This window comes from Diabrotica undecimpunctata, chromosome 3 (genome assembly GCF_040954645.1).
Source record: "Diabrotica undecimpunctata isolate CICGRU chromosome 3, icDiaUnde3, whole genome shotgun sequence".
NCBI lineage: Eukaryota > Metazoa > Arthropoda > Insecta > Coleoptera > Chrysomelidae > Diabrotica > Diabrotica undecimpunctata.
The window spans coordinates 116018664-116030739 of record NC_092805.1 but is presented as its reverse complement, the minus strand read 5'-3'; the positions used below and the strand labels follow the sequence as shown (position 1 = coordinate 116030739).

Below are 12076 nucleotides of genomic sequence, written 5' to 3'. Positions count from 1 at the left end.
CAAAGATTCTACATGTTACGCTTAGGAGTCTTCATTCATATAAATGCTGATCTGGAAACTCTATTCGCTTGTTTATTTCTGCAGTATAGTCATAGGTTTCATTGATCAAGTTCCCAAGTACTGATATTTTTCTACTTGTTCTATTACGTTACCATTTATTTTCAACATGTGGTGTACATTTTGTGGTATTTTTGTAATCAGCCTATATTTTATTTTTTTTAGCATTTATAGTAATTCCCATCTCAGCACTATTCATACTTAAGCTTTCAATTAGATGTTGTAAGTCTTCTATGCTCGTTACAACGATCACAGTGTCATCTACATATGGTATGTTGTTAATCAAATTTCCGTTAAAGCTTGACATTATTGAGCTTTAATAATATTGAGCGTGTTTTTGAAAATTTCTTCACAATATAAGTTAATACTTCAAAGTTATTATCTACCACTAGTTTTAACAGTTCTACAGATATTTCGTCTAATCCAGCTGCCTTATTATCTTCGAGTTCTGGATAGCATATATGATATGAGTCTCCCTCTAAAGGATTTATTTCCTGTATCTCCTAGATTCTCTTTCACCTTGGAAAAGTTCTCTACATACTCCTCCCATCTTCTTAATTTCTTGGATAAATCTATTAGCAGTAATCCTTTCTTGTCTTTTATGTGTCCTTGTTGACTTTTTTGACTCATTCCGGTCATTTATTTGTTTGTCCATATTTCTCATATTATATTTTGTTTGTAGTTTTTCTATCTCTTTACATTGGTTCATTAAATAAATTTCCTTAGATGATTTTTTCCTTAATTACTCTTGGTATCTCTTTACACTTTTGTAGATCCTTTCCTTTATATTTCCTCCCTTCTTCCATCTGAAGCAGTACTTCTTCTGTCATCAATTGTTTTTTGGGCTCTGATCTGTATTGTGTCAAACTTTCTTGAGCTGGTTTCAGTCACATGATTTTTATATTATTCCACTTTTTATTTACGTCCATAATTTGTATGTTGTCAGTTAGTGTTTTGCACATATTAACATTCCCATTATTTTTTAATTATTTTTTTATTTCATCGTTTTTCAGTATTCTTATATTAATTTTTGGTTCTTGTCTTCCTAGTTTAATTCTTTTTAATTTTATTTTCACAACAGCAACTAACAGATTGTGGTCTGAGTTAAACATCTGCTCCAGGATAAGTTTTATATCTGCTGTTTACTGCTACAGATTACAAACACACTAAAACATCACTGATAACACTTAAGCAACAAATTATCTGGGAAACGTGGGTCATTCCGCTCTGTCTGGTCCCTTCCAGACCCTGTCAATCACTCTGTAGCCCATATTTGTATCAAGTAGTATCTAGTAAAAGTCTTGATACTTTAAAGGTCTTTTTGTCCTTAGGTCTGCATTGTGTACTAATATTACCTTCTTATTTAGATGTTTTTCATCTATCCAGTTAGGTTTTGGGATCTCAGACTTTTCAATTACTACACAATAGTTAAATACGCTTCTATTAATTTTAAAAAATATTTAAACATAATTTATTTATCAAGAAATTAAAAATATAAATAATTAACCTTTTCGAAACGCAAAAGGTCTCTGTCAGTATATTTTACTCACCTTGATAGCTTCCTCACGGGATGAATATTTGGCAAGTGCAAAGCCTTGGTGTAAGTATAGATGGAAACTTAAGAGCGGACCATGTTGTAAACATAATGTGCGTAATGTAGACCCATCAATCTGAAATATATTAAAGTAGTTTTAGATTGCCATTGTTTAGTATAAAATGTATTTTTTCCAGCAAAAACGGAATAGAGCATTAAACGCTTAGTTTTTATAGTATCAGCCTCTCCTGTATGACATTTTTCTTTATTTTTCCATGAATAATTAAATTCAACTCATTGTTTATCATTTATTATGTATATCATAACTAGTTTTCTTTTAGAAGAAGAACTAACTGACTCTATTGAAGCTGACAATGGGATAAGACAGGGAGATTCAATGAGTCCTATATTGAGACATATATTAAGAACTAAAAAAGGATACCAAATGGGAGAAAAACAACTTAAAATAATCTGCTATACAGACGACACAATACTACTCTATCAATGTAAGATGATTTACAACACATGCTGCACCAATTTAATATCACCGCCAGAAAATTTAACATGTTATTTTCACTGAAAAAGACAAAATGCATTTTTATAACAGCAAATTTACTAAGCCGTAAATTGGAGCTAGAAGGTCAGATAATAGAACAAGTCATGAAATTTAAATATCTTTATCTAGCTATGGAAAACTCGAAACAGAAGTGGAAGATCAAGTGAATAGAGCAAACAGAGCCGCAGGTTGCCTGAATGAAACAATATGGAGAAATAAAAATATCGGGAAAGAAATTAAAGGCAGAATTTACAAAACAGTCATCAGAGCAATAATGACATATGCAGCATAAACACGACCTGGCACAGAGAGGACAAAAATAATGTTAGAAACAGCAGAGATGAAAACACTTAAAAAATTGATGGTAAAACACTATGTGACAGACCTAGAAGTACAAATATACGATACAAATGCAAGGTGGAGAACATCAAGGACTGGGTAAAAAATAGAAGAGTAGAATGGAACGATTATATAAGCCGAATGACGACAAATAGAGTAGCAAAGACGGCAAGAGACGGTTCTCCAATTGGAAGACGATCAGTAAGAAGACCACGAAAATGATGGAATGACAACTTACTGGAGGCACATTGAAAAACTAATAGGAGTCATGTCTACATAAAAAGAATAAGATAACTTATCTTTCTTGATACATACTATTTCAGACAATTAAAAATATTGGAATACCCCTGTATTTTTTACCGATTATTTACTTTTATTGGTATTTTATTAGTGTTGACTTGTGTTTTCTTACTATTCATTAAATCCAGTAGTTCTGTTGTCTAAATACTGATGATTTTTAGACCCACTGTATGACTTTGTTACTACAGTGGAACCCACTAGTAAAAACATCCTAATAATGCTTTTGATGGAAATGTAAACATATGTTTGAAATGAAAACAATGTAACATGAATAACACTCACCTGAGCAGTCAAATTTCGAAGCAGTAACCATTGGGAAGAACCTCCCCAATTTCCGGAAGTTCTTTGGCCTCCTGGTCCCCATGGCATAGTGTTAACGGCGGACCAACCATTTGATATAGCACCACTTCCCTTTGCAGATAAACCAGGGGGAGGACCTCTGGATGATTTGGGAGCTCCCCAAAGTTCAGAGGTCACGGCAGTCGAGGGATTCAAATCTCCTAAAGCTTTAGAAGTTGGCAATTTTCCAGGAGGACTAAAAAAACAAAAAGTTGTTGCTGCTTGAAACAAAAAGATGGTTATAGAAACAAAAATGTTTCAAAACATGTCTTACCTAGTAAACGCACTTGATGTAGAGGTACCAGATGGATTAAAGCTCCATGTGGATGAACCGAGACTTAATGATTGTATACCATCAGTGGCAGGGGGACTTTTGCTGGGATTCATGTTGAAAAGTTCATTATCTTTGATTGTTGCTATAGACAGGGGACTACGCACCACCGAACCAGGTGTAATACTGGGGTCATCTTCAATTTTTATTTGATTACCCTAAAAATAAGAAATAAAATGTTTAACACTTATTTAGCCATAGAAATTAGATCCTTGAAAAAGGATAACCTCACCTTCCAGGGCTTTCCAGGTTCAAACTCAGGTACAAGATCAGTCAGGGAAGGTTGAGTGGTGGTTGACCACTGTGCGTCTTTCACATCATTCGAGTTATCATTGGTTGAAGAATCAGGCCAACCAGTATCTCCTGTTCTACCAGTAGACCATGGTCTAAAAATGTTTTTTAAAAATATACATTAATAAACATCATATTGTAAAAGCAATACATCAATAATCTTGAAATGCATTTAAATATAAATATAAAATGTTATATATTGTTGACATAATATGGTGCCTTTGGTAATGCTTTTGGTATAGTGATCATCAATCTAATAATTATGAAACAAAAAATAGAATTGATATTTACCCATCTGATGGATTCAGAACGAGAGGATTCATATTAGGCGAGGTATTAGGAGGTTTGGAAGATGAACCAGGTGCTCTACTGAATTCTCCTCCATCATCCTTATCTTTACTTATCCACTGGGTAAGTCGTGATTGTTGCGGGTTCTTGAAAATAACAATATTACTTATATTATCTTATTTTTATTAAATTTACATCGATTTTAAAAAACTAAAAAATGCACTTACCATTTGAGGCTCTTTGTTAATGCCTAAATCACCAAAATTGGTTTGTAAGGCATTTATCGAGTCATGCATGGGATTAGTTTTAAATGAGTCATAGGCACCCATGCTGCTTTGGTGTTGTTGTTGCTTAACATAAGTCGCTTGTTGAGCAGCAATTTGATTCTGGAATTTAAAAAACGTGTATTAGTTTTTTAATAAATTCTTACCTAACTTAACTTACCTGTAAATTGGCAATTGATTGTTTTGTTTTTGTGATGAGTACTGAGAACTGCATATATGCGTTGTTCTGTTTTCCGTTGATAGGCGTACCAGCTATTGATTGTTGTGATATGAGCTGCTGTAAATTCTTGATCTGTTGCAATAGTTGATTTAGAAGAACCAACGTTTGTGGCGCCAAAGGTTGATTAAGAATCTGAAAAAAATAAATAAATAAATTTATATCTAATTATATATATATATATATATATATATATATATATATATATATAGTTTTAAAATGCCAGAGTCTCAGTCTCCTGAGTCTCAAGATCACTGCATTTATACACTAGCAGTGAACAGTGCATTACTGCGAGATCAGCGAGAAATAATAATACTGGGTGACCTAAACGCATGAACCGTAAAAAGACAAAATAATAATAAGAAGTGACAAATAATAACAGAAATAGACTTGGATTCTGGATTCTATCCCCACAAAGATATACATAAAATATACTTGGCAATAGGACACAAGAAAATTAAAATCAATTATTGACTATATAGTCGAAAACACCTGAGTATACAGGAGTATAGATAGTGGATCAGATCATTACTTACTGAAATTTCGAGCTCAAATTTGCTATAAACTTAAAATCCAATCAGATCTCAACCAAAAACTATGAAACAATTGCATACTAACAAATAATGGAGTGATATTATGGAGTGATGAACTAGAATAACAAAAACAGATAAAACAACAAGCTTATCACAAATGCGCAAACAAACTTTCATTTATTAATTAAAAATATCACTATATAAAAGTATTCTATTTTACTGACCTGGTGATTGAGATACCCTGCCTGAACTGCCATCTGTATTTGTTGCACCAACATTCTTAGTTGTTGCGTTGAAGGCTGAGACTGTGGTTGGATATTTCTACCCGCGTTCGCTGAAGAACCCCCAAAACCTTGAGATCCACCCCCTTGTGTCAACAACTTTTGTACGACAGCAGGAGCAATGTTATTAATAAGTGAATTGTTCGTTCCCGGATTCGACATGTTGTTTAAGATATTTGGAGCATTGTTTCCTGGTTGGAAACCAGTCAATTGGCCACCAGGACCGGTAGTAAAGCGTTGACAGAACGGGGGATGTTCGTAGTGATCGTCGTGACGGGTATTCCAGCCGTCATTTGCTCGATTATTGCGCATAGGGCTGAGGAGGTCTAGAGCCTCTTCGACGTTCATGGCGCGTAAGCGTAAAGCATTTTCGACGTCTTCTTTCTAGAAAAAGAAAACATAAACCTAAATTAATAATTTTCCAATTATAAGTAAAAAATTTGATTTGAAGCAATGATAAATATTTTTGGTATATATTAAATATGTTATTAATTTGAACATCACTCTGTGAACAGTCAATTATATGAATAAACTGTTTAAATGCTAAATTTTCGTCAGGAAATCTTTACAATCCCAAAAAATAAAAAAAAGATGCAACAAAATATGGGGTATTATTTCGCTTGGAAATTACTAATCATAATACAATAATCCGCAATTAAAATTCGTTACACATCAATGGGAATTATTGCTCCGCATGCAGTACGTCTAAATAGGGCAGTTTAGTAATCTTATTGTTTTCCATGCATAATTTTTTGGCTTAGTTATTAAAAAAATTAGTTTGTGATTTTCTCTGTTCTTTCTGTGATTTTCATACTCAAGGTTTTGTAATCATAATTATAATTTCGTGATTCATCCTTCACATGATACTATGTTACATACTTAATTTTTTATTGTCCATCGAACTAACCATTTAAGATCGTCTCCCAATCTTTCATCTATGTTATTGTGAGTGGTACTACAGCCTGAGTTGAGCCATGTGACCTTCTATAGACTCCCACTAAGCACGTTGGTGTAACAATTATTAATTGCAGATGTTACTGTGCACAATTTATCATAAATTTATATTTATATAAATTGTATAATTTAAATCGAAGTACCAAGTATACTTCAATTTTTCTCAACAGCAATATAATTAATTCATTAATGAAGATTAATTAGAATTATATCTCATAACTTTTAAAATATTGATAATCTGAAACGTCAACGCAACTCATAGATAGGAACATAAGAACCTCATAATATCATCCAACCAACATATTATGTTGGTTGGATGGATAATAAAGGGTAATAACCATCATCAATTTTTTATACTTATTGCGTGTCAAACATAGACCGAAGTTATTGAAAATTATCTTAAAAGTAATTCACAGTAATTGGTTATTTTAAACTTCCAAAGATTGTTGCAATTTTTAACAGATTCCACAAATGTCCATAGTGTGATTGTTTTGTTTTCAATAGAATAACAATGCGAATATCGCAATAGCTTTTTTGTGTGTTTGAAAGCGTCATTTTTTATTATTACTTTATTATTAATGGGTTAAATTATACACTATAATAATTAACTCTTCAACCAGTTCTTTGAAAGCAATAAAAAATTCAAATTTACAAACGGAAAAATGAAATTGAATTAAAGAATGTTACATCCTCGTTTCACCCACATTGAGAAATTAATGCAGTATATTATGTTGGCAATTATTTTTAGACTACCAATGTAAATATTCTATTTTTATGTGACTCATGGCTACCACGCAAAATTTGGAATGAATAGTTATTTTTGGTTACAGATGATTTTAATGTTTGATCAGAATAAAATTCCAGAAAGATTGTTATTGTTCTAAACAGCAATAATTTTTAATATTGTATCTGAATTATTCTGCACATTGCAACTTTTTTTTATGTTTGAACAAGCATAGTATTTCATATTTCTCTTTAAAATTAAAATCAAAGACCAGTCAATTACTATAGAGTATTGTAAGATCCCACTGCAAAGTCACCATGTTCATAACGTAGTTAATCGAACTCACATTTTTACGCACATTTAAGATTAAGAGAATACATTGATAAAGGGTATCAAAAATTTTGTTCATTTATTTTGTAAATAAAATACGCTGCTCGTGACGTGAACGCATATTTTTTATTTCAAATTAAAGCTATTTTTTTAATATGATGATATAAGGTTGCCCAAGAAAAAATGGGGGCAAATTAGGGTTGCAGCTGTTAAAAACGTGAAGTGTTAAAGATAAAGTAAAAGAGAGCTAGCGTGCAACGTCACCGTTTTGACATGGCGAGTGTCAGTTGAGTGAGTTTTTAAATCAATAGATAGATAGTGTTAATAATATACATATTATATACATATAATAAAAAAAAACTTTTTCATTTTTCTAAAATGCAAACTTTACTATAATCAATTTAATAACAGTACAACTAGCTTCAAAACTTGGACAGAATCATCCGACACTCGCCATCCTTGTTAAACCAGTGGCGTTGCGCACTACCTCTCTTTCACTTTATCTTTGATACCTCGCGTTTTTAACAGCTAACACTACAGCCTAACAGACTAACCTAATTTGCGACCATTTTTTTAGGACAACCTTATATCATCATATTAAAAAAAATTAGCTTTAATTTAATATAAAAAACATGCATATATATGTCATGAGCAGCGTATTTTATTTAAAAAATAAATTAACGAAATTTTGTTTAAAATTAATTACCATTAATTTAATTAAAATTACCTCCGGTCACTTTTTGACTGGCAACCTGTTATCAATGTATTCTATTCCTGATAAGAATCCTTTCTAATCAACCGACGACGTACATAAGGACATAGATAAGCATAGATAAGTGCACTCACATAAAGTTTCAACTTTCATATAAAATTCACATAGTCTACACCCGTAAATAAAAGATAACAACGACGGTAAACGGTAACACCCCTGTCCATTTAAAATCTAAATTTAAGGAACTAATGCCATTATCAAATTGTATAATGGGGTTATTGCATATTTTTATCAAACATAAATTCGCAGTTATCCAATTTGATAATGACACTACTGTTAATTCACTATTTGATTGGAGTCTTGGGTGTTTCGTTTCACTATAGATAATTATCTTTGATTTATGGGTGTAACTATTTGAATGTTACTTATATGAAACTTGAAACTTTGTATAGTTAACTTATCTATGTCCTTATGTATGTCGCTTTGTTATAAAAGAGTCTTATCGCAATCGGCAAGTCTTTTGATTTCAATTTTAATTAAAAATTATATACTGTTGATAGTTAGTTTTAAATTATGTTTATCTAAAATATTGTTTCTTCCATTACACAGTGAAACTTGTGTAAAACAAAATCACATGATCGTGAACAATTTTTTTTGTTATATAGGCACAAGGTGGTCCTTAAGTAATTGTACAAACAGAAACCGTAGATTCTGCACAACTTGCTTTAATAAAATGTTGATGTTAAGAAAGATACAGGGTGTTAAAGTGAAAATTTAAAAGTTTGTTTTTCGCTATAACTTTTACGTTTTTAAATATTTATGAACAAAAATTTACAATTAGATGCTTTTGAGTTGAATAAATTATAATTTTATACATATTTTAGTGTAACTGATAGAGGGCGCTAATATTTTTATATTTTAATATTTTTTAACACAAATAGAGCTAACTTAAAGAGCAAAAAAGTTAAGCGCAAATTTATGCCACACATGTTGCATATTATGCTTTTAAATTAAATTTGCGCTTAACTTGTTTGCTCTTTAAGTTAGCTCTATTTGTGTTAAAAAATATTAAAGATACATTATTTTTACAAAGAAAAGGTATACTTGTTAATAACTTCAAAATTCAACCGTTTTCGAGATTATCGCATTTTATAAGTCAGCTGCATAATAATTCTTAGTTGTGATATTTGTGCGGTAAAGCACTGAATACCTGTGGATAAGCACAATTAATATGTTATTCTTATTAAAACAACGTAAAGATGATAATGTAACATCACAATATGCTTTTTTATGGCCGCTGAACGTCTTATTGGAGAAAAGCTTTCATCTTCTTTTTTAGGTGCCGTGTCCGTATTCAGATGTTGGCCGTCATCATGTTTACAATTTCCCTTTTTTATCGCTTCTTAAGTTTCTATACTGGCGTTGTATTACTTTTTCTCTATTTTAAAATGCTGAGAACCCAAAATATGTGGTTTATGCAAAATAGTACACCACCATATTCTAGAGAGAGGGCAGAGAGAACATACTTAAATACAACTTTTCTGAACGTTGGATTGGTCGTGGTAGTCATATTTCTTGGAAATGTGGTGAGATATTGATATAATTATTCATTGATATTGATATTAAGTCATAAAACATTCCAAAAGAATACTTATTATTCATTCCATAAATTGTTCATCCATTTTTTATTAGGGCAATTAGAAACCAGAGCACAGGTATTGAATAACACATAATGTGTCTTGTTTCATAATACTTTTGCTACAAATCTAACCTTAAAGACTCAGCATTTTTACAATAACATCATCGTTGGCATAATAACCGATATTATAAATATAGTAAACACACAGGCAATTTAGTTCTGCATAATATTTTTTCGTTAGTAAATCATAATGGTCCATTTGTTCGAGATGTAATTAGTTACTCTTAAGCTGTAACGTAATCATATAAATAAGTAATGTCATCGATACGTTATTCTGTGTGTATATAAGTAACCAATGAATGAGATACATCACAGTTTAATACATTATTTAACCTCTGTGACAAATAAGATGTAGTTCCATAATATACCATAAGATTTGGATATGTATCCAAAAGAATATATTCACCCATTATACATTATAGCCACCACATAGCCCAGAATTTATTCCGCTTGATTTTGATGTATGGGGCGCATTAACACAACGTGTCTTTAAGAATCTCATAAACATTCGCAACCACTATGGGAAGAAATAAATACTGCTGCAGTTTCTTTAGAACCAATGATGCTATTCAATATGAGACGATCTTTTATGGAATATATTGACAAATGAATTAAAGAAAATGGTGGACATATCGACAAAACTTTGACTTTGACAAAAAGTTATGATTTAGTTTAACTATTTCTTAATTTGGTTTGTAAATAAAATGTTTTGATTATGACTTTAATTTAATATATCACGTAAAATGTTTGATGTAAAATCCTATTATTCTGTTATTTTGTCAAATCATATTGTTAATTTATCCTGTTGATATATTTATTTTATTTAATATTTCGTTAACTTTTAACTTTAGTTAAAGGTATTTTATACCAAAATTCAGAAGTATTGATGTTGTTGTCTATTTTTTCTTCGTTGCCTGGAGTAATTGCATTAAATCAGAATTATGCAGCTGATTTTTAAAATGCGATTATCTCAAAAACTGTTGAGTTTTGAAGTTATTAACAGGTAAGTATACCTTTTTTTGTTAAAATAATGTATCTTTAATATTTTTTATCATAAATACAGGTAACTTGAAGAGCAAAAAAGTTAAATGCAAATTTATGCCACATATGTGGCATATGTGGCGCCCTCTAGCAGCTACATCAAAGTGTGCATTAAATCATAATTTCTCATATTTAAAAGTACCCAGTAGTAAATTTTTATACATAAATGTTTACAAACATAAAAGTTATAGCGAAAAACAAAATTTTAAATTTTCACTTTCTTAATATCCACATTTTATTAAAGCAATTTGACTTAAATCGTAATATTTTAAAATGTAGAATCTACTGTTTCTTTTTGTACAATTACTTAAGGACCACCCTGTATACAACTCCGCGTGATCCAGGTTAGATTTTATGCATTATAATGTACTATTTGTATGAATAAAATTGTGCGAATAAAATTTCCGTCTCTCATATTATTACAGTTTCACAACTTGGCATAAACTGTTAACCCTTGGTTGACGTATGGTACTTTTAAGTACTACTTATTTAAAAATATGTTTAAAATACGTCTTTATATTTATCTTTGTTTTCTCTAGGTATTTTAAAGTACAGTTTAGAGAATAATATACGTTAATTATAATCAACCGGTAACATTGTTTTAGCGCGAAAATAAATTTCAGTATAACTGGTTATAATATACTACACTAAACATTTAACTACAAACGTAGTTAAATACTACAAACGTATTTACTTTTGACAAATAATTACTAGTTTTTGAGAAAAATACTACTTTTTGTTACGGACTTAAAAGTAACGTCAGGCATTTGGGAATAATTTACTATTGGTCATAAATTTGTATCGTGACTATCGCTTCTTGTAATATTCTAGGTCCTTTCTTTTTTAAATGGAAAAAAGGATAGACTGAAGTAACAAAAAAAACCTCTGATGCGGAATGATTAAATGTTATTGATAATTTCTTATTTGATATTATTGATAATTTCTTATTTGCATATATATCGGATGATCTAAGTTTCAAAACTGGCGAAGAATCTGATAATGACGATGGTGTCTTTCTGATCAATATGAATATAAAAAAAGAGGTTAGTCTTTATATGTGGGTATATTTTATTTTATAAAAACCCTTAAAAGGGCAACATTAAAAGCACGAACGTTTTCGGAACAACTGTTCCATCATCAGGTTAAAATACCTAAAATAAGTATAAACCATTTAATTACAGCAAACGTGGTTTAAAATTTTGACTAAGGTTAAAAAAACAATAAAATGGTTATACTTACAGGTTACCATGCCTGAGCCACCAAAAT

General features: G+C 30.8%; 1 protein-coding gene across 3 annotated transcripts in view; it reads right to left on the bottom strand.

Moving 5' to 3' along the window:
* The window catches only part of gw (trinucleotide repeat containing adaptor protein gawky), a 106078-nt gene that overhangs the window by 25146 nt on the left and 68856 nt on the right, over positions 1 to 12076 (bottom strand). For all 3 annotated transcript variants that reach the window (XM_072526702.1, XM_072526703.1, XM_072526701.1), the window contains exons 8-15: positions 5294 to 5734; positions 4480 to 4671; positions 4263 to 4421; positions 4039 to 4181; positions 3689 to 3842; positions 3400 to 3614; positions 3069 to 3321; positions 1608 to 1727 (exon numbers count right to left, since the gene is read on the bottom strand). In XM_072526702.1, the coding sequence (XP_072382803.1) occupies positions 1608 to 1727; positions 3069 to 3321; positions 3400 to 3614; positions 3689 to 3842; positions 4039 to 4181; positions 4263 to 4421; positions 4480 to 4671; positions 5294 to 5734 (1677 nt within the window). The remainder of the gene's footprint in view (positions 1 to 1607; positions 1728 to 3068; positions 3322 to 3399; positions 3615 to 3688; positions 3843 to 4038; positions 4182 to 4262; positions 4422 to 4479; positions 4672 to 5293; positions 5735 to 12076) is intronic.